The sequence below is a fragment of the Danio rerio genome, chromosome 9, assembly GCF_049306965.1.
Source record: "Danio rerio strain Tuebingen ecotype United States chromosome 9, GRCz12tu, whole genome shotgun sequence".
Taxonomy (NCBI): Eukaryota; Metazoa; Chordata; class Actinopteri; order Cypriniformes; family Danionidae; genus Danio; species Danio rerio.
In genome coordinates this window covers 13,201,947-13,225,778 of record NC_133184.1, presented here as the reverse complement: position 1 = coordinate 13,225,778, position 23,832 = coordinate 13,201,947, and the positions used below count along the sequence as shown (strand labels likewise).

Genomic DNA, 23,832 nt, shown 5'->3' with positions numbered 1-23,832 from the left:
GCGTAGCGCAAAATGCGGAGGCCCCCCTGCAGGGATCGCTGACGGGGCCCCCTGATGAAGGGGGGGAGGATACGTCATACGTCAATTTGCATATCACTGACGTCATAACGTTCTACCGTTTCTGTTTAACAGCCTATGGTTAATAAAGGGGCATTTATAATTGCACTACACTTTATATAAGCATGTTTATTTAACTAAATTTATTGCTGTTTGAATACAGCATGTCATTATAGATGTGTAACGTTAGTGAATGTGCAGTAATCTCTCACATGTAATAAACTCAGACAAGTTCAGAAACTGTCACTAAAATATCTGTGATTGTGAACAAGAAAAGAATAAACGGTCCAAATAAATTGTTTAAATAAAGGAGAAGCAGATCGGTTTGACTGTACAAGGGAAATACCTTCACACTGCCTGTGCTAAATCATTTGTCGTCGGTACGCAGAGGGGTGATCTGCTCTCGGGCTGCAGGTGGGAGAGGCTGCTGTTGAGGACTGACTGGGCCGCCTGTCAGTGCTGTGAGGCGGGGGAGGGGCCGGCGGCATCACACGCAGCTCGTTGAGAAGAGTAGGGACGGTACAGTATGGACAAATGACAGTCTAAAAAAATCTCCAATAACACATAAAAAACTCGCTAGGGGGGTCTGAAAAGTCGCTAAATCTAGTGACAAAGTCGCTAAGTTGGCAACATTGGCGGCAAGCAATCAGAATGAAGTAGTCCACCGCTTGAGAGGTGTTCAGAGAACACAGACGTGTGAACTTTGGTTCCGACCACAGTTGTTCCCAACAGTTTATTGAAAATCGCGACGACGCGGGGCCCCCTAATCACGCGGGGCCCCCCCGCGGTGCGTGCCCTGCGGGCCCGTCCGCTACGCCACTGGACTGACCATCTCTCTATAATAAACCCTGCGATTGGATCCTCAACTCCTTTGTCAGCGTCTACTTCACCATACACTCTTATTCATTGATTATCCTTCGGCTTAGTCCCTTATTTATCAGGGGATGTATAAAACTGATTTAGTTTCTTTACTTCCAAAATTTGGCATTAAAAAATTGAGCCTTAATTTCCCAACATACATGTGGTTTGATTTTGCATTGAAAATGGGATTTTTTTTATCCACATTTTATCCACCGTGCCGCCCAATGTCACTTTCCCTCACTGATAATTTCTGAAAGAAATGTGCGCTCTTGCTTTATTATTATTTTGATCTGTAAAGTTCTTACACCAAAAGTTTTTTTTTTTTTTTTTTAATTTCAAAACTGTTACCATGACATCTAAAGAAACACAGTTTATCAATAATCACACAGTCGGCTGTTTCCCATTTCCCGGATCGTTTGAGAAGTGTGAGTGCTTTGAATCGGGCTCAGTGGTTCACTTGGGCTTTGGCGCAGTACGCTTGTAGTGCAAAATGTGCTTGAGCCGAAACTGAAAGCAAGGCGTGACTTTTAAGGGAATGTTTCATATGGATTTATTAATCATTCTTACAGTTCAATAAAAGCAAACTGTCATAGTTTATTAAAGACGCAAACTCCTTACTGTCCCTTCAGCAAACCTCCTAATTCCTGCAGCACGAGGACTTTATGACTGTTTATCAACAATGAGGTAAGCATGCCAAAGCCCGAATGTAATGTGAGTGTGGGCCGTCTGGGGAGACGGGAGGGGGGAAAAGCGTGCTTTGGCCCGGTTTAAGTCAAATGTACATAGTGTGAATACGCCTTCAAGTAGGTATCGCTGCAGCCTACAGACCTGAAGTGGGAGAAATTACATCACAAGTAGGTTGGGTGACCTCCAAGTGGAAGGGACTTAAACCACAAGTAGGTTGGGTTTAAGTGGTCTAGGTGGAGCAGATATTAGCAAAACACATCAGGTTACTGAGTGGTTGGGTTTAGGGTTGGGGTAGATGTAGACGTTTATAAAGCACAATCTTGGACTCTGTGTCATTCCAGGTTTGTACAGCCCACTTGGAGCTTGATGTCTTACCCACTTGGAGCTTAAGTCCCACCCACTTGGAGCTAGCTCCGACCTCCGTTTTTACCCTTCTTAACAGATTTGAAATGCTAAGAGTAACCTTACTTGGTAGAAGCAGTGTATGCCAGAAAGTTGAGATTGATACCATTCTCGCTCAAAGAAGAAAGCCTTACGTGCCGTTCATATACTGCATCTTTTGCAGGCTCAAGTCACAACGTATTATTATGGTGCTGTGTTTTGTATGTGTATTTAAAAATGTCACTTTCTGTGTTGTCGTTTCCTTGTCTTGTTGCACACGCTGTTGACGAATCTCTGTAAACCAATTGCATTCAGCAGCATGTCTAGCTCCACCCTTTTTATACGATAGCGTTGAGATTGATTGCTACCCTTATGAAACAGCCTGGGTTCCCCTGACTACATTTCAGGAGAGAACGAATTATGTAGCCAGTGCTACGTATGGCTGCATTTCGTCTTAAAAATGAAAGCTATGGGGCTTCTTTTCATTACAGTCCTACCAGCTGACCGCTTACCTTCGTCCAGACATTTTTCCAGTGTTTGCCCAGTAGCTCCCCACATACGTTGGTGGACTAGGGATGCAGAGTTGAGTTAACTAGGATGACAGGATTCGAGTCCATGGTGAAATCACGCGGCCATGACAGCTTTTCTTTTTCTAGATTGCTTTTGAAAACACTATCGTTTGGGTTTAGGGAAGGGGGTGGGTGGGTCAGTTGGTCAGTCATTCAGTTGACAGCATACCGGCCTGGTCAGTTAAAGTGTATATTGCCCCCTTTTGGTGAATTTACACGGAAAGAGGACACAAGTGTACACAGCAAGGAAAGAGGAAAAAGTGTACACAGCCACCTCTAGTGGATTTGTAAAAACAAAACCTGCGAGCAAACACACCATCGGTCACATATTTCACTGTCCCTAGAAATGTAGATAGGGGTACGTATCCACAGTGAGCCTGGGTTGTTGTGAAAGGGCCCCGAAAAAGTGATACAGTATTGTTTGCTACTTTATTACTTCTGACAGTGAAAACGGAAATAAATGCAGTGGAATTCAACTGAGTCATTAGTAACTAGGTTTTTTTTTTTTACATTTTGAAATTTTAAACGTATTTCCAATTATGGAATCACCCATATATTTGGTGTCTCTTAAAACATCGAACTCACTTCGAGGAGCTTTAAACTGTCTAAATCCAGCGAAGGTTCAGATGGCGCAGCCTCTATCATGTCCATATTGTGCAGGCCCTGTTTACACTCGCCTGGAACAAACACAGAAAACCGTCACAACACTGTACATGCATGACGTGACCTTCATTTGACAATAATAGCTTGAAGTACTGCATCTCACCCATCATCACACGATAGCCAAAGAACAGCGCGACAATAAGGACGGCCACAATGGAGACGGAGGCCAGGGCGATGAAGATGGCCTCATCTCTGTGTATAGGCGGCTGATCACCTGGAAGAACAGAAAATAGACAAACCGGAGCATTAGACCCGCAAGTGTAATATAAAACAGACATCAGTTTAAATTAGCATTTTGAATTAATAAAATAACTATATGCTGACAATTGGCTCATAAGAAATAATGTAAAAATAAAGAAAGATATTCCAGAGGGTTTAAAACAGTAAATATTTTTTGTAATTGTGTGAAAATGGGAATTATATACGTAGTGTTATTTTAGTATCACTGATAATTTATTTTAGTTTTAATAATAGCTTGACTTATATAGAAGTTTTTTTTATGCCAATCTTTCGTTATTTTGGTTGTGTTTTTGTCCCAGTTATTTGTATATAGTTTTATGTCTCAATGTCTAAACAGATTTTTAAACTATAATAAAAAATTACTATGAAAATGTTTCGTTTTTTTTTAACTAAGCGAACAAATACTCGAGATGGCAGAACGACTCTTCAAATCAAATCTGCTCATTCCAGTTTTAGTGAAAATGATGACCGTTGAATGTATAAGGCTGCAGGTAATGTGGATTTAGATTAATTTACCTTTAGTGCGATAAACGCTGAAGTATGCAACATACACATACAGGATTATTAGCCCTCCTGTATGTTTTAATTTTAGGCCAAGTTTTAGTTATTTTGGTTGTGTTTTTGTACCAATAATGTCAATATAGTTTTAATTTTTATTTCTAAATTTTAAACTATGATGAAATTTACTATGAAATTTAAAGATTTTTTTAACTCTTGTGTACTGTTCAAATTGACTACCTGTTCATTATGTTGGTGGCTGTTTTTGCCTCATTGACTTTTATTATAATGACATTTTTTTGATTGCAAAGCCATGATAATAATGATAATAATACAACAAAAGTAATATAAACAAATAACTCAGATACTGTAGTTTTTTTCATATAAGGTATGTTACATTACATCAGAGATGACTGTAGTAAATTTCAAGTTATTCAAAAGTATTTATGTTTATTGTATTTCAACTGCTTTTCACTCATAATACACGTGTTGCTGATGATGTGACAATAAAAGTGATTTGATTTGATTTGGTCATATACCCTATACACACTATTTTACAATATGCAGTGGCCTTCCTTAAAAATAGCAGTAAATAATACACTAATACACTTTAGTATGGTTCAAAAGCTTTTTACTATAAATTAGTACTGCATTTTATTTGAATTGCTGGTTCGTGGGACCGATGTAGTGCTTTGAAACAGTAGAAATGTATGTAATCAACAAAAACGTCACTGATCACGTGATTATGGTGAAACTAATCAAGTACCGATACACTGCTTCACTGCGGGATGTATAATTTTTTTGATATACATGCTTTAAAGCCTCGGCGCACAATGTCACATCACTATTGTAAACCGTTCTATTGTCTAGCCTAGCCTTGTTTCTTTTTTATGTTGTTTTGCCACTTGTATCGACCTCTTTAACTGTGACCACGATGGCGATTTTGGATTTTGCTCATGATACTGTTTGCTCCTGTTTTGTCCATTGCCTGCATGACTCTGAGTTAATAAACTACATTTAGACCCTCAACTCCGTTGTCACCCGACTAAATGTTACACTTACTATGTTTACTATGTTTTAAGAGCTAAGGTGCTTATTTAGATTTTCTCATACAAATCAAGAAAATGCACAAAGGTCTCTCTGTCATATACACTATACTCTATATCATGGGTCTCAAACTCAAGTCTTGAAGGGTCTCAGCTCTAAACAGTTTTGCTCCAACCCTAATCAAACAGCTGATCCAACCAATCAAGGTGTTCAAGACTACTAGAAACTATTAAGCAAAACCTAGGAGCTAAAATCTGCAGAGCTGTGGCCCCCTCTAGGAATTGAGTTTGAGACAATTGCTCTATATTGATGGTAGAAACTAAAAACTGATGCCCAACAGTAAAAATGACACATTTAATCTCTTCCCAACAGGGAAAACCAGCAACAATAAAGAATGCATGATTATACGGTGTCATGGCTTTGCAATCAAAAATTGTCCTTATAATGAAAGTCAATGGGGCAAAAACAGTCACCAACATAACAAAAGGGTAGTATATTTGATAGTAAATAGTGTATTGTTGAGTTTTTGAACATTTTTACATAGCATTTTCATAAACTATGTGTCAAAATAAGATTTATCACCAAAAACTGCTGAAACACAGAGAAGGTTGTGGGCAAATTAAGCCTCAAAATCACCCCAGAGTGGCTAAAAAAATCTCCAACAGCACACAAGGGTTAAATAAAATATATTTGTCCTGTTCTGGAGGTACTTTTTGAAGATTTGTTCAATCTTGAATTGTCCACCAGTTTCAGTTCACTAAAAGAGAAAATTCAACTTCCACCCAATCCTCCCCCGCAACATCACATTTGGAAAAGTCCCCCGTCATGTATCGAAATGATTGAAATTGTTCTATTCTGTCATGTACGAGCCGTGCAGACTCCTACCTCCAAAATCCAATTAAAGTCAGCACTGGCTTTCTTTAGCTTTTGATTATTTTCAGTTTCTCCATTTTTTTTTCTCACTCTGCTTTAGACACAGACATGTCCTCGCATTCAAGAGTAAAAGCTTCAAGGCAAGAAGGCCTCTCGCACAAAAAAAGAGCTAAAGAGAGAGACAGATGAGTGGGAATGATAAAACCACAGCACACGGATTTCAGTTTCATCCCCGAGAGAAAGAGAACAAACACTTGAGATGGTAGAATGACTCTTTAAATCAAACCCGCTCTTTCACGGTTTAGTGAATATGATGACCGGTGAATGTATAAGGCTGCAGGTAATGTGGATTTAGATTCCTTTATCTTAAGTGCAATGAACGCTGAAATATGGAAAAAATACATACAGGATTATTAGCCCCCCTGCATATTTTTTTCTCCAATTTCTGTTCAATGGAGAGAAGATTTTTTCAATAAATTTCTAAACAATAGTTTTAATAACTAATTTCTAATAACTGATTTATTTTATCTTTGTCATGATGACAGTACATCATATTTGACTAGATAACTTCAGGATACTAGTATTCAGCTTAAAGTGACATTTAAAGGCTTAACTAGGTTTATTAAGTTAACTAGGCGAGTTAGAGTAATTAGGCAAGTCATTAGCCCCTTTCACACAGTGTTTACCGGAAAATTACCAGAAAATTACCGGAAAGACTTTACTGGTAAATTCAAATATGTGCTGTTCACACAGGCAAGAATGTTCCGGAAAAGACCATTCACACATCCATTACAAACTACCAGTAAATTCTGACTTTATTAATAAAAAAATTGCTCTAAACAGCTACAGTGTATTAAACAAGAGGGTTAGTCTATTTCTTGATGGTTTCACTTTCATTTATGTAGGTGTTTTTGTCCCAGAGACAGACTAAATAACCAGGAAGAAATCTATTAACCAGTGTTGCCAATTGTGAGGTTTTGTTTTTATATTTAGTGACTTTTCAGACCCCCTAGTGACCAATGTTCAAAAAAGCAACTAGTGACAAATCTAGCCACTTTTTGGTGTTATTGAAGATTTTTATAGACTCTCTTGTGTCTGTACTGAACCATTGCTACCCTTCTCATCGAGCTGCGGGTGATGCCGTCGCCCCCTCCCCTGCCTCAAAGCACTGACAGGCGGCCCCATCCTCGTATAGCAGTCTCTCCCACCGGCAGCACTCTAGGTACCGACGGCAAATTATTTAGCACCGTGAGTGTGAGGTATTTCCCTTGTCAGTTAAACCGATCTGTTTCTCCTTTGTTTTAAACTTAACAATTTAATTTGATCGTTTATTCTTTTCTTGTTCATAATCACAGATATTTTAGTAACAGTTTCAGAACTTGTCTGAGTATTGTGTCTGAGAGATTACAGCAAATTCACTACACATCTATACTGATATACTGTATTCAAACAGCAATAAATGTAGTTAAATTGTCATGGAGCGTAGTGTAAATATAAATACCCCTTTATTAACCATAGGCTGTTAAACAAACAGAAGCAGCTGGAGGTGATGATGTTAGTAATATGCAAATTGAAGTACGATGTAATCTAGCAACATTTAGCAACATTTCGGGCAGAGCTTAGTGCCTTTTCATTGAAAATAGCTGGCAACATCCGACAGAAGCGCTTACCAACATCTAAACACAACTTGTTTACACATTTGACGATATTGTGAACAACATCGATGTAAAGAGATGGAGGAACACTTTAGCATATCGAGATGTACATTTGAGTTTGTGCTGCAGTCTGTGAGGTACTTTTTAAAACGAAAGGCTATCGGTGTTGTAGGCTACTCAGATCTGACAGGAGCACTCCTTCACATGCACACACGTCACGCAGAGCTGGCAGGTAAACTCACTGTGGTTTATCATAAGCAGTTTTTTTCACAATCATTTTCCCCAGTTGACACTAAGAAGGAACATAGAAATTTGATCTGACTAACAAGCAGCAACTAAATGTGTCTGGAGAAGGATTTAAACAGCATGAATTTATTAAACAGCATGAATGTGAATCCGTCTGACTGGTCGAAGTAGATGTCCACATCAAAACAAAACGTGAACACGATCTTTCCGGTGATGTACCCCTGCCGTAAAATGAACGCCATTATAGACTTTCATTAGCATTCTCAGTCTACGTTTAAAAAAAAATTAAAGGCCATAACTGATTAAAACGTAAAATGATTATTATATTGAAGGATGAAACAAGCACAAGAAGTGGAACACATTTTTAAAAGCACTAGTTTTACAAATAAATGTAAAATAATAATATTGACTGTAGTGTAGCCTAAAATTAGGCTTTTTGGTGGGTTTTAAACAGACATTTAGGCTACATGGAACACATAAAATTGTTGTTGCTGTTTTAAACTAAACCACACATCAAACAATTCACTTAATCTCAGCGGTGTTGTATTTATTGTCAATCTACTTATTTATTTATATATCTTCAGTGAGGGAAGGGTTCCACTCATAAAACTCACCTCAGTCACTCTTATTATTGTCATAACTCCATTATTATTTTTTAATCAATTTCAGTTAATAGATGCACATTTCAGAGGGGTGCTTTTTACAGCAGGGGTGCGTTTCTCAGGAAAACATCGGCAATTTTCCATTCTCCATTCACACAGAGCAGCATGCCGGGAAATTACCGGTAACGTTAAAACTTCTCTTTCTGAACAAATACTGGAACAAATTTATTAGCATTTAAAAAAAGGATCTGTTCACACATGATCGCTTTCCGGAAAATTGCCGTAATATCTGTATGTATAAAAGGGGCTATTGTATAACAATGGTTTGCTTTGTAGACAATAAAAAAGTATTGCTTAAAGGGACTACTAATATTGACCTTAAAATGTTTATAAAAAATAAAAACTGCTTTTATTCTAGCTGAAATAAAACAAATAAGACTTTTTCTAGAAGAAAAAATATTTTAGGAAATACTGTGAAAATTTCCTTGCTCTGTTAAACATCATTTGGGAAATATTTGAAAATAGAACGATTCACAGGAGGGCGAATAATTTTAACTTCCACTGCATTTATATATACAACTTAAAAAAGCAAGTGCCCACTTTTGCCCATATTTCTTTGGCACTAGACCTTCCCAGATACACTGCAGCAGCTAGAAGAGCTCCAGACCTGCAGCGCTGCACTACCACACAACTTGAAAAGGTTTGGGTTTCTCGAAGACAGATCAATAAATATGAGATTTAAACCTCAGCGGTGCATCAGCCTGCATGCTGGTGTTCGCTTCTGGTAAGTAATCTCTCACACACACACACACACACACATATACTGTATATCCACGCTCGTATAATACTCACAGGATAAAACACAGGCGTTTATGGATATCGACATCAAAAAAGAAAGAAAAAAAATGACTCCCTCTCATTCTCACATATACATAGACAGTGTTTACATGTCTTGGAGCCGGCGGCATTTAGCTCGGAGGCTGAATGTCTGAGTGTCCCTCCCTCTTCCAGACTACAGCAACAATACTGATCTACTTCCTGTTTGCCTCCCTTTAGCCCTCCGTCCATTATCTTTGCTCTCATTGACTGCTTGAGTCTGTTGAGGATGGATGGATGGATTTATAGATAGATAGATAGATAGATAGATAGATAGATAGATAGATAGATAGATAGATAGATAGATAGATAGATAGATAGATAGATAGATAGATAGATAGATAGATAGATAGATAGATAGATGGATGGATGGATAGATGGATAGATAGATAGATGGATAGATAGATAGATAGATATTTGGATGAATTGATGAATATATAGATGGAAGGATAGAAGGATGAAAAATGGATGGAAGAATATATACATACTGTATATAAACGAAAGAATATATAGATATATGGATGAATGAATATGTAGATGGATGGATATATAGATATATAGATGGATGGATCGATAAATAGAAGGATGGATGGATAGAAGGATGGACAGATGGATGGAAGGATATATATATATATATATATATATATATATATATATATATATATATATATATATATATATATATATATATATATATATATATATGGTTGGAAGGATAGGATGGATGGAAAGATATATAGGAAGGATATATATATATGGGTGGGCATATATATTTTTTTTATTTAGATTAATCTCACTGTTCTCTTGGAATAAATGTAGATTAATCTAGATTAAAATTGCTCATTTGATTTCTGTCGAAGGCATTCAGAATATGTGTGCTACCCAAATAATGACTAAAAGTAAGTCTTTAAAATGGGTATTCTCAAGCCAGGTGGCGCATTAGACCAGGGGCTCATCTCCTGTTTCTAAAATGCATCCCAAACTGCTTGAGAAACTGTTCTACTATGATAATTGGTGATGAAAATAAATGATGTTTAATAAGATGTATTTGTGTTTACTAACTCTTTATTCAGTTAAACATGAATTTTGAACTGCAGGCCTACATAAGCTCCACACAGCGATTTTTGATCACCTTAATCCCAATAAAGTCTTGATTACACTTAACAAAAATGGAAATAAGACACGTGGAGTATGCATATATTAGTGGCGTTATTGAAGTAAACACCACACTCAAACTATTACAGTCATGTAGGACTTTGCCATATTTTCCGACATGCTGCAAGACACACGCAGCTGTCAGTAAAGGCTGTCACACACGTTGCAAAATGTGGAAGATTTTTCTTTCTATTCAACGTGCATTATTAAATTCCATAAAACTCTCACCAGTCCCTTTCCTTATATGCGTCTAATACCCCAGTTTGTCACGGGGGCATGAATGAAATGTTCACGAGTGAATGTGAAACTGCCAGTGAGTAAACATGAATTTGATTAAAAATGTATATAAATTTTAATTCCCATAAGAACCAAAATGTTTTTGAAATTCACCGTATGAACAACTCGGATGCGATACTGACTGTATTCTGCTGCTGTTTAAACATGGCCAAAAAATAAATCAAAAACATTTATTTCCATCAAAATAATATCTGTTATCAAAAATTATAGCTGTTCTCTCGGATTTTTAATACTGATTAACTCCTTTCCATGATTCCACAGGAGTTTGATGCTATTCTACAGTTCAGGTTTCTCTATTTTATGTGCTAAAACAGAAGTTCTTCATGGAGGCAGATGAAGTGATACATTAAAAGAGTGTGTATGTCTTCAGCCTCGCGCTTGTCCTGGCGTCACGCTAGAGCTGATCTTCTGTCCTTCACATTCTTTGAGATGGAGCATCAGGACAGATGCAGTTTCCCTGGGTAACCAGAACTCTTCTGTGATTTCGCCCACTCCCACTCATGATGCCTGGCAACCGTGCGCAGTTTAAACCTTTCTGCAATAAACACCGGCATGCCTAAAATTTTGCCTTTCCTCTCTTACTCTTTGCTATTTGTTTTAGTGCCAAATGAGAGAGAAAAAAATTCTCCTTTTTTTGCATTGCTTTTAGCTTGTTTGTTAAGACTTTTAATTTAATCTAGAGTAAATTAAAGCATTTATAAGGTCAAATTAAAAAGTGCTTGTCTTTAAGGAAAACATGCTAAATAAACTGATGGATCATCCTGCACTACTGGATTTTTGTCCAATTAAAAACTCTGCAAAGTGAGAAAGCCCTTCTCCTTTAGCTTGAAGTGCTAAAACCTTTTGTGTGTTTATATATATTTCAGTTTGTTAGTGTGTTTTTAATATATAGTGCAATATCACAGGACAGAAAAGCTGTCCTCTTCATCCAAAATTTGAATGTATTGTTTACTCAAAATAAAAAAAACATCATTATCACTTGTGCCATTGTGTCTTTCGTAGCCTCTGCTGAATTTTTTTGTTATTTCTTTGCTGTTTAAAATCTTTTTTTTTTTTTTTGTGACCGGGCATGATTTATCATCAGAGAAAAAAAGACGAAACCAAAGTATTTTATAGTATTAGGATTTAGCAAATAATCCATGCATGGTTAGGCTGTCATTGACCAAATGTGATTGCTCTATAATGCCTCATTCACACTAGCAGTGACTCTGTAGCTGCATGTCGCTCTTAGGAGACGACCTGCTGCAAAAGCAGGTCTGTATAGGTTTACAGCACAAATAACACAGCCGGCCTCTGCTGGAACTGAGAGAGGATCATGTGAGCTCTACTAGTGCTCCTATTGGCTGTTACCCAAGAAAGTCGCTCTTCATTTGTGTAAAGTTGAAGAATTTTAAATTTTGTCACATCGCTCGACACACCCACCTGGTAGACGGAGATTGACGGAAATCACTCACTCTCCGTTAAAATGCACAGTCACTTGACACTTTGTCAGTCATGGTGTGAATGAGGCTTAAGTATGTGTTGATTAATCCCAGCAAGTACACAAGATTATAAGACATTAATATTAGGTAAGATTTAGGTTGTGACGTCAGGTAACTAAAATTCAATGTCTAGCCAGCATCTAAGGACAACATTATTTTGATTTCCAATAACGACGTCAAATGACGTTGATACTTGGTTGATTTTAGGTTGTGTTGGAAAGTCACTAAAATCCAACGTTGAGCCAACATCTTAAGCCAATGTTATATTGACGTCAAATAATGACATTTATTTGTCAAGTATGGCAACCAAAATCCAACGTCTGATTCATAGTTGTAACGTCCACACAATGTCAAGCTGTAACATCATTAGATGTTAATATTTAGTTGATTTTAGGTTGGACGTTGGACGAACATTGATTTTCATTTTTAAACAAAATTGCAACGTCCCCACAACGTTGGGGTACAACATCAATTTGATGTCATGTTGACATCTTGTGCCTGCTGGGATGTTTATATGTGATTAAAAGCTTCAGTGTAACCTGTTGATTATATAAAGCTATTCCATCTCTTTAGAAGATCCTCGATTTGTCACTTTTAAGATGTTTTATGAACGTATTGAAGCACTAAAACTCTTTTTTTAAGCTGATAACCAAAAACGCTAAAATAACATTAAATACAGTAGATCCAAATTCGAAGCCTAAAAAAAAAATTTGCTTAAGTGGGCTAAAAATATTGACCATATTTTTTTTTAAAAAACTGATTTTATTCTAGTTAAAATAAAACAAGTGAAGGCTCGTGCACACCGAGACTTTTTTTGCTCGCATTTTCCATCGACGTTTAACGCCTTGTGACTAAATAAAGGGCATCGATGTGAATGTACACACCAACACGCAAAACGGCAGGCACAAAAGCGTAATTTAAAAAAAAAAAACGCCTCATGCTCCTTTTTTTGTTTTGACGTGCCGTGTCAAAGCCTTCTACACCAATCAGATTGGCGCTTTTGCACAGAGCTGCTGAAGTTACAGTACAGTACTGCGAGCGCACATTGAAGAAGGACGTGGAGATGCTTATTGCTCTGGTGAACAATAATAATTTCTTCATTGGTAGAGCTGGAGCTGCTGCTTGAACTATCCATAACAACAAACGTGTCAACTTTGTCTTCTTCGTCTGTGTTACAAGTGGATGTCAAATGCTTAAAGTTGTGTAGCGCCATCTGACGTCAAGGAGTGATTTTGCATATTGTTCTGCTCGAAGCCAGTGAAAATCGTTTGGGTTTGAATGTGAAAAAACGTCTTGAAAAATCCTGACGATAAACGCAAACGAAAAGCATGTGTACGAGCCTTAAGACTTTCTCTAGAAGAAAAAAAATATATAGAAAACACTGTGGAAAAATTATTTGCTCGGTTAAACATCATTTGTGAAATATTTAAAAAAACAAATTAATATTAATTAATAAATGTCTAAATTTAAACATTGTAATTATATTATGTTATTATAGGATTAATTATAGTTTCCGTTTCTTTTTATAAAGGCAAGCAACAATTGCTTTAAAACAAGATTAATGTATGTGGAACACTTGTAAAACAGATTTTTGAAAGCAACTGAATGATAAATGATATTTCCCCCTCAGGGATGGAGGAACATTCGTCTCTTTGCTATCATTATGGGCACCACACAGGGTCTTTTCCAGCAGACGGCCAGTCACGTCTTAGATATGCATCCCATCCATAATACAAAGGCGGTGTGGGAGAATTTCAAAGACAGCCGGAGAAGAGACACCAGGGAGACTCTAATGGGAGTCATTCATGAGCGGGCAGACTTTCATGCTGCCATTACCACAACAGGACTTAACATCACTACCTGAATCCCCCCCGTCAGCGAAGACAACAAAAGCCACTCGATGGGGAATCTCTGGCCTACATTCAGCTCTCAGTGCTGGGAAAGAGAGTGAGGGAGACTGACACACTATATCGTCCTGTGCCAGACAAACACAACAGCTTCAATCTGCCTTTGTACACTATTCATTTTAGACATACCGCCCAACTAGACTCTACTGGATGTAGGCTTTTTTGACTTGGGCCAAACTCCTTCAAACCACTCTGAACAACCTAATGAATGACTGCAACAGAATGCCATAGCAACAACTGTAATGGAAGTAATAGCATATTTTTGCATTACCTTCTTTTTCTTTCCTTTTTTTAAGTTTACATGTTATTTTTGTTCACTTGGGAAGCATTTTTTGCTTCCCAAGTGATTTTTTGCAAATTCGTCTTTTCACTTCACTCACTGTGTAAATAAATTCATGTTAATTATAACTATAAGGGCCCGATTATACACACAGCACAATAAGGTGCAAGACGTGTTTGGCACGATTTGTTGCTATTTTCAGACCAGTGCAACTCTAATTTTCACATTTTGCGCCACATTGTTTAAAAAGTAAATCCATTTGCACCACTTTGTGGACTTTTGGTTGTTCTGGTCTAAAATAGAGGTGTGTTAAGGTGTATTGTTGGCATTGTTTTTTTGAGGACATGAAATAGACATCGCAATTGACCTGTTAAAAGTTGGTTTAAAGTCCAGTGCCGAACGCTTTAGTCATGGGCCTAAGCACATCCAAACGGTCCAATACACACAGTATGTACATAAATACACAAATATCTTTACAAATGGAAAAAAAAGGATTTAAATATTACAAAAATATTATTTTCTACATAAAAAAAAAAATAAAAAAAAACACTATCTCCATGCCTCATCTCGGGGGGCTCTATTTAGTTTATTCATGACCATTTACATTTGTATAATGTTATTATTAGTAGCAGTACAATGTTATTACAAATTTAAACTTGTTTTTATTAAAGCAAGTTTAGATTTGTTCACCTGTCGAGGTTTGGAGATGTATGTATGCATCACCATATGGGCCATAAGAATAAGATGTGTGTTTGGACATTACTCAGTATTTTGAACACACTTGATTATTATTGATCATTTTTTCATTTGCTGGAAATTAGAAATGAATTTAGAAATAGTTTTGAAACCAAGCTTTGTGTTTAACAAACGGAATTAATCATGTAGGCTAATGGATGTCTCCAGGACAAACTATTTTCTTACTCTACAGAAGTAAAGGAGTAAAGTAAAGAGTAAAAGGAAAGTAAAGAGAAAGTAAAAAGGCCAAATGGAGGAGGTTTGCTATTCATCCTCGCGCAGATGGTCTATTTAATTGTTTTCTCGTTAGTGAAGCGTTAATTTTTTCCACTCACAAAGTCCGCCATGTAAATAGCACATACACCATGACACAATGCAACTGACTCTTAAAGGAAATGGGAGATGAAACTTTGATTGGTTTAATGCACATTAGGCTCAAAACACACCCATAACTCATTAAGATAATAAGCACAACCCTGTTAAACCATGCGCCAGGGTGCAAAGCGTATTATTTTAACCCTTAAATTAGAAAAAGTGGATTCGGACATGCCCTTAATGCTTTTGCGGCATGCGCTTTATGCTTTGCACTTACACTGTAAAATAGAGCACTAATTGTCAAACCTAATTTTCCCTAGACCAACAAAAGGAGTTTTTAACATTTTTTGGGGTCTCGTCCGGGATAAAAGTTTGAGTGTTATTTTTGTATGAGAGCTGACTCAATTTATTGACTTTTTAATTTTTTTTTTAAATATCTATTTTTGCAGAAACTCTAATATTTAAAATAATTATTAATAAGAAATATCGCAAGCCAAATCAAACTGAATGTATGATATGGCTTAATATTTATGCATTTAAATAGTTTTTTTAAATAGTCACTGTTGTAGATGTAACAAAGACTACTTAAGTATTATTTACAAAAACATTTCTCAAAATTATAGACCTTATTCTACAATTATTTTCGAATTTCAATTCATCCATATATGGGAGAAAAAAATAGGAACAATAAAGGGCAGAAAACGGTCAAACTTGCTACACAAACAAGGGTGTTCATGAAAATACATAAAAAGTTGAATAGTATAAGAAAACATCAGTTTGCAACATCAAAAAGCAAATGGAAGTAACGAAAGCCAAAACGATTCCAATAGCTGTGCCCACTCATAGGTCAGGAATAAGGTCAATAGGTTCGATTGACTGTGGTATTTCTTGTTTCTTTGTAAATCATTTTTAGTAAATTGATGACCAAAAAAGTTGTATTAACTTTTAATATATGTAAGTAGAAAGAAACTTTTAAGATACGTAAACAGATAATGATGAGATAAATTGTGTGTCTGACATTTAACTTAGTCTTTGCGTTCTGGCAACCATGCACACACACTTTCTCTACACTACTAAAGCACCGCTGATGATCTGAAAACACAGACGAACATGTAAGCTGGAGTTTAGTGATCTCCACTGAGATAATCTGCTCAAATGAAGAAGTAATAAAGCCAGTCCATGTTCCTTAGTGAGCCGCTTTTTGCTGTCTGCTGTGACTAAATGTGCGATTAAACCTTGTCGGAGATGTACAAGTCTACAACTGTAACAAATAAAAACATGAACATCAAGAACATTGTATGCAGTTACACAGAAGAATAAATTAACTAGTGCAGCCTCTGTCTGAGCCATTTTGAAGTTGTTTTGGAATTAGTTTTAGTGTTTTAATGTTTGTTTTTAGTTTTACCATTTATCTTAATGTAGAAATTGTGTTCATTTCTATGATGAACGCCTAAAAAAGAAACCATGCAAATTCAGAAAATGGATGAAGTTGTACAGTCCAGTGATAAAAACATAATTATTCAAAAACACATTCATTCATTCATTCACTCATTCATTCATTCATTCACTCGTTTTCATTTAGCTTAGTACCTAATTTATCAGAGGTCGCCACAGTGGAATGAACCACCAACTATATCCAGCTGATACCCTTTCAGCCACAACCTAGTACTTGAAAATACTCAAAAAAAATAAAATTATTAGAGAACATTCTCTTCTCAGTGTTTATCAATTTAAAGCAGTGTTTCTCAACCACGTTCCTGGAGGACCACCAACACAGCAAGCTTTGGATGTCTGCTTTGTCTGTCACTCCCATTACAGGTCTTTCAGTCTGCTAATGAGCTGATGATCTGAATCAGGTGTGTATGGTTAAGGAGACATGGAAAATGTGCAGAGCTGGTGGTCCTTCAGGAACGTGGTTGAGAAACACTGATTTAAAGGGATAGTTCACCCCAAAATGACAGTTTCCTCACCATTTACTCACAGTCAGGTAATTCTTAACTTGTATGAATTTATTTCTAGATATTCTGAAGAATGTTGAAAAAAAGAAGACATTGACATTAATAGAAGAAACAAAAAATGCTATGGAAGTTTAAAAAGTAGCAAATAATTAACACTAATACACCATTGTTTATTGTATGAAGTATTAAAACCAACGATAAACTTTTGGTGAAAGCTTATTGTGACTATTTTTAATTTCATAAGGTTGTTTTTACTGCATCAATGTTGTAATGTAATTACAATGCATTCAGACTTAAGCATTCATTTAGTTGTTCAAGCGTAGGACGTGATGAAAGACGGTTCAACCACTAGGGCCTTCAGTAACAACAGGCAAGTCTAATCTGAGACTCACTTCATATCGTTTATCTAACAGACAATGAAGATCGCTGATTTTAAAGAAATACGATTTTAAACGGTTAAAATTTTTGGGTGCATATAGCCCATTACTTCCATGGCAAAACATTTCAATTTGCCAGACCACCACTACCAAGCCTTTCAATGAAAACGCAAGATCTTTCGATTTAACATCACACATGCCTTTGGAGTAGACTTGGTGCTGATCTTATTCAATCTCTTAAAAGGGTTGTTACATCATTTCCTGTTGCCAGTAGATGGCACTATACAAATAAATGAACTGTCATTTATTTATTGTCATTTAGATGTCTTCAGGTCCGGATACTGTGAATGTAAATATTGAAGCTGATCAGACATTGCATGCCGAAGTTCTTTTTTTTTTTTTTTTTGGCGAAACATTGAAATTTTGAAGGTTGGCATAGATGCACCCTTTAACGAAATCTCTGGATCAGGGGTCACCAATCCAGGTCCTGGAGGGCGGGTGTCCCTGCAGGGTTTAGCTCCATCTTGCCTCAATACACCTGCCTGGATGTTTCAAGTATACCTAGTTAGACCTTGATTAGCTTGTTCAGGTGTGTTTGATTAGGGTTGGAGCTAAAATCTGCTGGACACCGGACCTCCAGGAACAAGTTTGGTGACCACTGCTCTAAATCTAGATGTTGGGGTAGGTGAAGAAGATGCTAATGAAACACGACAGGTTACTGTGAGGTTGTGTTCAAGGCTAATTTATACTTCTATTCTATATATATAGACCAGGGGTGTCCAAACTCAGTCCTGGAGGGCCAGTGTCCTGCATATTTTAGTTCCAACCCCAATAAAACACACCTGAATTTTCCTGGTATACTAAAACTTCCAGGCAAGTGTGTTGAAGGAAGTTCATGCAGTAAGCTATGCAGGACACCGCCCCTCAGGACTGAGTTTGGACACCCCTGATATAGACTATACATATACAAGTGCACACGTATGGTTCGGCGCAGCCTTCACATGGTTGTGTAGCCCCTTACCGTGGCTGACGGCACCTCTCAAAAAATGTAACAACATGTCACAACGAGATATTGGTCGGCTTGGTAGCTGTGCCAAGTGTTGAGAGCCGTGAGCCCAATGGAGCGAGCGTTTACAAGTATCGAGTCCCGGGAAGGAGCTCCAGATGTTTTGTGTTTACCTTATGATTAAAGTTGTTGCACCTCTGCCAGTTCCCGCCTCTGAATGAGTGAGTTTTCGTTACTTGTACATTAAGGTAGCATTCGGAAACAAACAAAACACCTGCTGAAAAAACTCAATACAGAGGAACGTAAAACTGCCAGCTAGCATTTCGGAAGTGTTATTGCAGAGCAATACAAAAGCACGCAGAAGTTTAAATGCACAGCTACATGTAAGGCAGGTGCCGTGGGTCACTGCAATCACTCGACGCAGAAGTACAGTATGAATCAGCCTATAGGATTGTGGTGGGTGTAGACGTTATTAAACCACAAAAGGTTTGTCTCCTTTTTATGTACAAGACATAAATCAATGAAATCTTCAAGAGGATTATACACCCCACTTAGACTTTAAGCCTCACCCACTTGGAGCTGACCAGCCCACTTGGAGGTGGCTCCGATCTCCATTTACGCTCTTCTCCATTGATTTCATGAACCCATATAAATAAGATGTAAATTTTTACCACATGGCATGTGTGCAAAGTTTCGAGTATTATAAAGGACGTTTAGACCTTCAAAAATACCATTTATTTTGAAAAAGCGAATACCGCAATAATGATAAATAGTAGTGGGCTACTTTCGGCGTTAAGGTGCGGCGTTAACGTGAGACTCTTATTGCACGATAGAACAAATAATCTATTCTCAAAGCTGGGTTGGGAGCTGGGTCTACTTTAAGCAAGCTATGATGACTTTTACCTTGATATTTTAGCGCGGATGTATACCTGACCGATGAGCCGTCTAACAAAAAGTGTCCTCCTGAATCAAATCAGCAGGAGGCTCTGGAAACCGGAGATGAGCCCCTGGTCTAATGCGCTGCCTGGCAGAAACTCGTTCTCAAACACTTACTTTTAGACATTATTTGGGTAGCACACATATTCTGAATGCCTTCGGCAGAAGAATGAACCATTTTAATCTAGATTAATCTATGTTAATTCCAAAATTACAGTGAGATTAATCTAGATGTTAAAAAAAATTATCTGTCCCCACCTATAATAATAAATGAAGTAATTTCAAGAGGGTCTATAACAGCAAATGTACGCTCTGTTTCTGTACAGATTTTGTACAACTAAAAACACTATTTTGAAGAGGATTCACAGGACAAACTGATAGCATTAATAATTGATTTTACATTTTCAAAATGTCAATATAATTATCTATTGGCCATGATAATAATCTAACAAGCATCTGTATACAGTGACAGCACAAACAGCACCATATGTTAATTGACTTTAGCAGACTATTTATATTACCTGCAGTGTCATTTGAATAGAGTTTCATCAAGCGAACTCATTCACCACTCTAAAAACACTATCGCCATTCACTGTGTAAAGGTTAAGGTTAAAAGAGGCAGAGCTAATGAATAAATTAATTAAGGGAAATGAGCAGATGCTCGTTCGCTCACAGCTCTTCTGGCAGACAGTTCCTTTCAGCACAATGAAACGATGGACTCAATCTGCCGAGAAACCGCAGCGTCTCTCTGGCACACACTGATGTTTATGGATTTTAATTCTTAAAGACACACACATACACAATCAGAGCACAGCTTCAAAACAGGAGACGACAGGCGTCTTCATTCAGTGCATCTGCAATAAATTTATGATCAGCAGTGAAGCACAACAGTGATTTCTGAAACCCACTGTTTCTAGAAAAATGCCCTCATATTCAATTTAGTAAAGCATTTTAAAGGGATAGTTCGTTCAAAAATAAAAGTGCTATCATAATTTACTCACTTATTAAAACTAGAATTTTCTTCCACAAGAGAAGATATTTCGAAGAATGTTGCCATTGACTAAAGTGTTTTTTGCAGTGGTTACCAGGTTCCAACATTCTTTAAAATATCTTATTTTTAAGTTCAACAGAAAAAGAAACTCATAAAGATTTGCAATCACTTGAGGAAGAGTAAATGGTCAGTAAAATGGGTGGATAGTGGAGGAATAGACAATAGAGAAACAGTTGTTTGATTATACAATATTAAAGGTTGTACATATTTAAGCTTTCTAAAATGTTACGTTTAAATGTGCCAAAAATGGCGTTATTTATATTGATATGCACTCATTTTTATACATTTCTAGCCCACAAAACTGAACATTTTGATTAGGTGATTTAAAAATCTTATTTTATTTATAACACATTAGAGTCAAAGGGTTTTGGGAATGTCTTTTTATCACTACATAATTTAAAAAACACTGCAAAGAAATCTCTATTTTGTGCAGAATAAAAGATCACAATCAGGCAAACTATGTATGAACATACAGCGGTGAAAAAAGGGTATTAAACACGTCATCATTTTTCTCAGAAAACATTTCTAAAGGTGCCGCTGACTTTTACAAAAATCGAATTAAATTCCATGTTGACAGCTCCTTTAGAAGTATTTATTTTTCCAGGAAAAAAAAAAAAAACATGACATGTTTAATACTTATTTTCCCTGCTGCATTCCCTTCAGAACATAGATATGAGCTGAATATGAAATTGTTTGTTGTATATAAGATTTATTAAAATTAATTTTTAAAAATGGCCTATAAACATGTACTGTGATAGAAATTAAAATTAATAAAGTGTGATAAAAACTATTAAAAGTGTGTTTTTTATGTTTTCATTCCATTCAACTGAATAATAAATTTAAAACGAAACACTATGAAAAGTCCAAAATCTTCAAATCTCAAAAATGGCAGGTGTTTTTGTCTGTAGCGTCTTGCCTTAAGCTAATAACTTGCAACACCATTCAGAAAGTTGCACACATACCATAATCTGCCTCTTAAATCATTACTTATTTAATGAAGTTATGACTAATTTATTTGTTATCTCACACACTGGTAAGAGTCTAAACAAAATATAGATTTAAAAGCTAAACTAACTAAAGCTCAGCCCATTCCACGATTGGATTTTCACTATTCCTCCAAAATCGATGGCAAAAAACAGATTTTATTTGGGACCTGGTGATCTGTCATCTGTCATGAAGCTTTAAAATTGAGAGAGGGAAGAGAAAAGATGACAAACGAGACAGAAAACATCAGCAGGAGCTCTTGTATGAGACAGATATAAAGACAGCAGACTGCAGAGACTCTGCGTGTCTGTTTTGGCAAACTTTCTGCATGGAAGAGTGAAAAAAACCTTGACCACAATACAAAAGAAGTCATGCGATGAATTATCTATAAGAATAACATCCCAATGCACAAACAAGCACAAGGTAGGATCAAATAGGTACTGTAAGTGCACCACCTGAAATCAGAATGGGGTTTCACACACAAAAAAAACCCATTTAAAAAATATGTTTGTTTCATGTTAGTTGCAATCATTTTAAAGCTGATAACTCTCATGTAATATGAACAGCAAAAATCAGCAGTGTTGTGGTCCTTGGGGTGAAGGCCCTATTAAGAGGCATCAGCAAACAGATATAGGGTACTGAAAATGATTTACAAGAAAAAAGTAATAATAAAAATAAAAAAACTATTACCCTAAACCTCTAAAAAAAGATATTTTTTATTTTAATAAAATGTTTTTATTATTATTTTACTATTTTTTATTTTATTTTACTAGTTACACCAATGTATAAAATATTTTGGTTATGCTGCAGGAGGATCTGCTTTTTCTACCACTATCACGAAGAACCAAACCAAAGTCAAACTAAAATTTGAGTAAGAGCGATGTTGTCGCGCGCGTTCTGATCAGCAGTGTTGTGGCACACGTAAAGTAAAGTGGCGGGGGGGTTTGGGGAGCCGTAATCAAGAGCGGTGTTGTTGCGCGCCTACTGAAGGGCGGTACGGGGGAGGGTGTGTATCGCTGGGGCACAGGTTGAACCCTATGTGTGCACGTGCCTGTATATTTATATATATATTTGCCCTAGGCAAACAACGGTCGTGCCGCCCTCACAGTGTTTGTTCTGCCCTTTCATGGATGAAAGTGAATAATGGTGGGGGGCGTTGGCGGTGGGCGGGTGATTAGGGCGCATGGATGAAAATGTAGTGGTTGGGTTTTGGGGGGGGGGGTATGTTGTCTCAATGCTGTCCCTAGCAAGATGGCAGCCTGGGCGATCGCCCACTTTGCCCATGCCTAAATCCACCACTGGTGTTAGTAATTAGGCAAGTGTAATTATGGTTTATTCTGCAGACAATCAAAAAATCCATATGGCTTATTTTTGACCTCAAAATGTTTATTATAAAAAATAACAACTGCTTTCATTCAAGCTGAAAATAAAATAAATAAGACTTTTTCCAGAAGAAAAGAAATATTATAGGAAATACTGTGCAAAACTCCTTGCTCTGTTAAACATCATCAATATTTGGACGAAGAAAAAAAAAAATCACAGGAGGGCGAATAATTCTGACTTAAATTGTATATCCATATGTATCAGGGGTCACCAATCTCGTTCCTGGAGGTCTGGTGCCCTGCAGGGTTTAGCTCCAACTTGCCTCAACACACCAGCCTGGGTGTTTTAAGTACACCTAGTAAGACCTTGATTAGCTTGTTCAGGTGTGTTTGATTAGGGTTGGAGCTAAAACCTGCAGGACACCGGCCCTCCAGGAACAAGTTTGGTGATCCCTGATATACATTTATTGTATTTATTTCCTATTTTTAGCAACACTGGGAAGACTTCAGCAACACTGACCAGCCGAGACATTACAGCACAGTACGGTATAGTTACATTTTGACTGGCAAATAATCAGAAAGAAAATGTGCCGCTTATCAAAATGAATGAGACGACAGATTCCAAATATAACAGGTATATCAAGTTCCACAGAGACATGGAGATTTTCCTGTTTGACTTTTGGCTCGTTCTTGTCTTTGTAACAGTAGCTGTACGGAGGCTATTTTTCCGCCTATCAGGAAAACCGTTTTCCGGCAGTTCGCAGTTTGGCAGC

At 37.0% G+C, this 23,832-nt stretch overlaps 1 protein-coding gene across 1 annotated transcript in view; it reads right to left on the bottom strand.

Annotated features, from left to right (window-relative positions):
- bmpr2b (bone morphogenetic protein receptor, type II b (serine/threonine kinase)) overlaps window positions 1–23,832 on the bottom strand; it is a 151,462-nt gene that overhangs the window by 31,090 nt on the left and 96,540 nt on the right. The window contains 2 exon segments of the mRNA NM_001039807.1: window positions 3,141–3,232; window positions 3,322–3,432. Coding sequence (NP_001034896.1) covers window positions 3,141–3,232; window positions 3,322–3,432 — 203 coding nt within the window.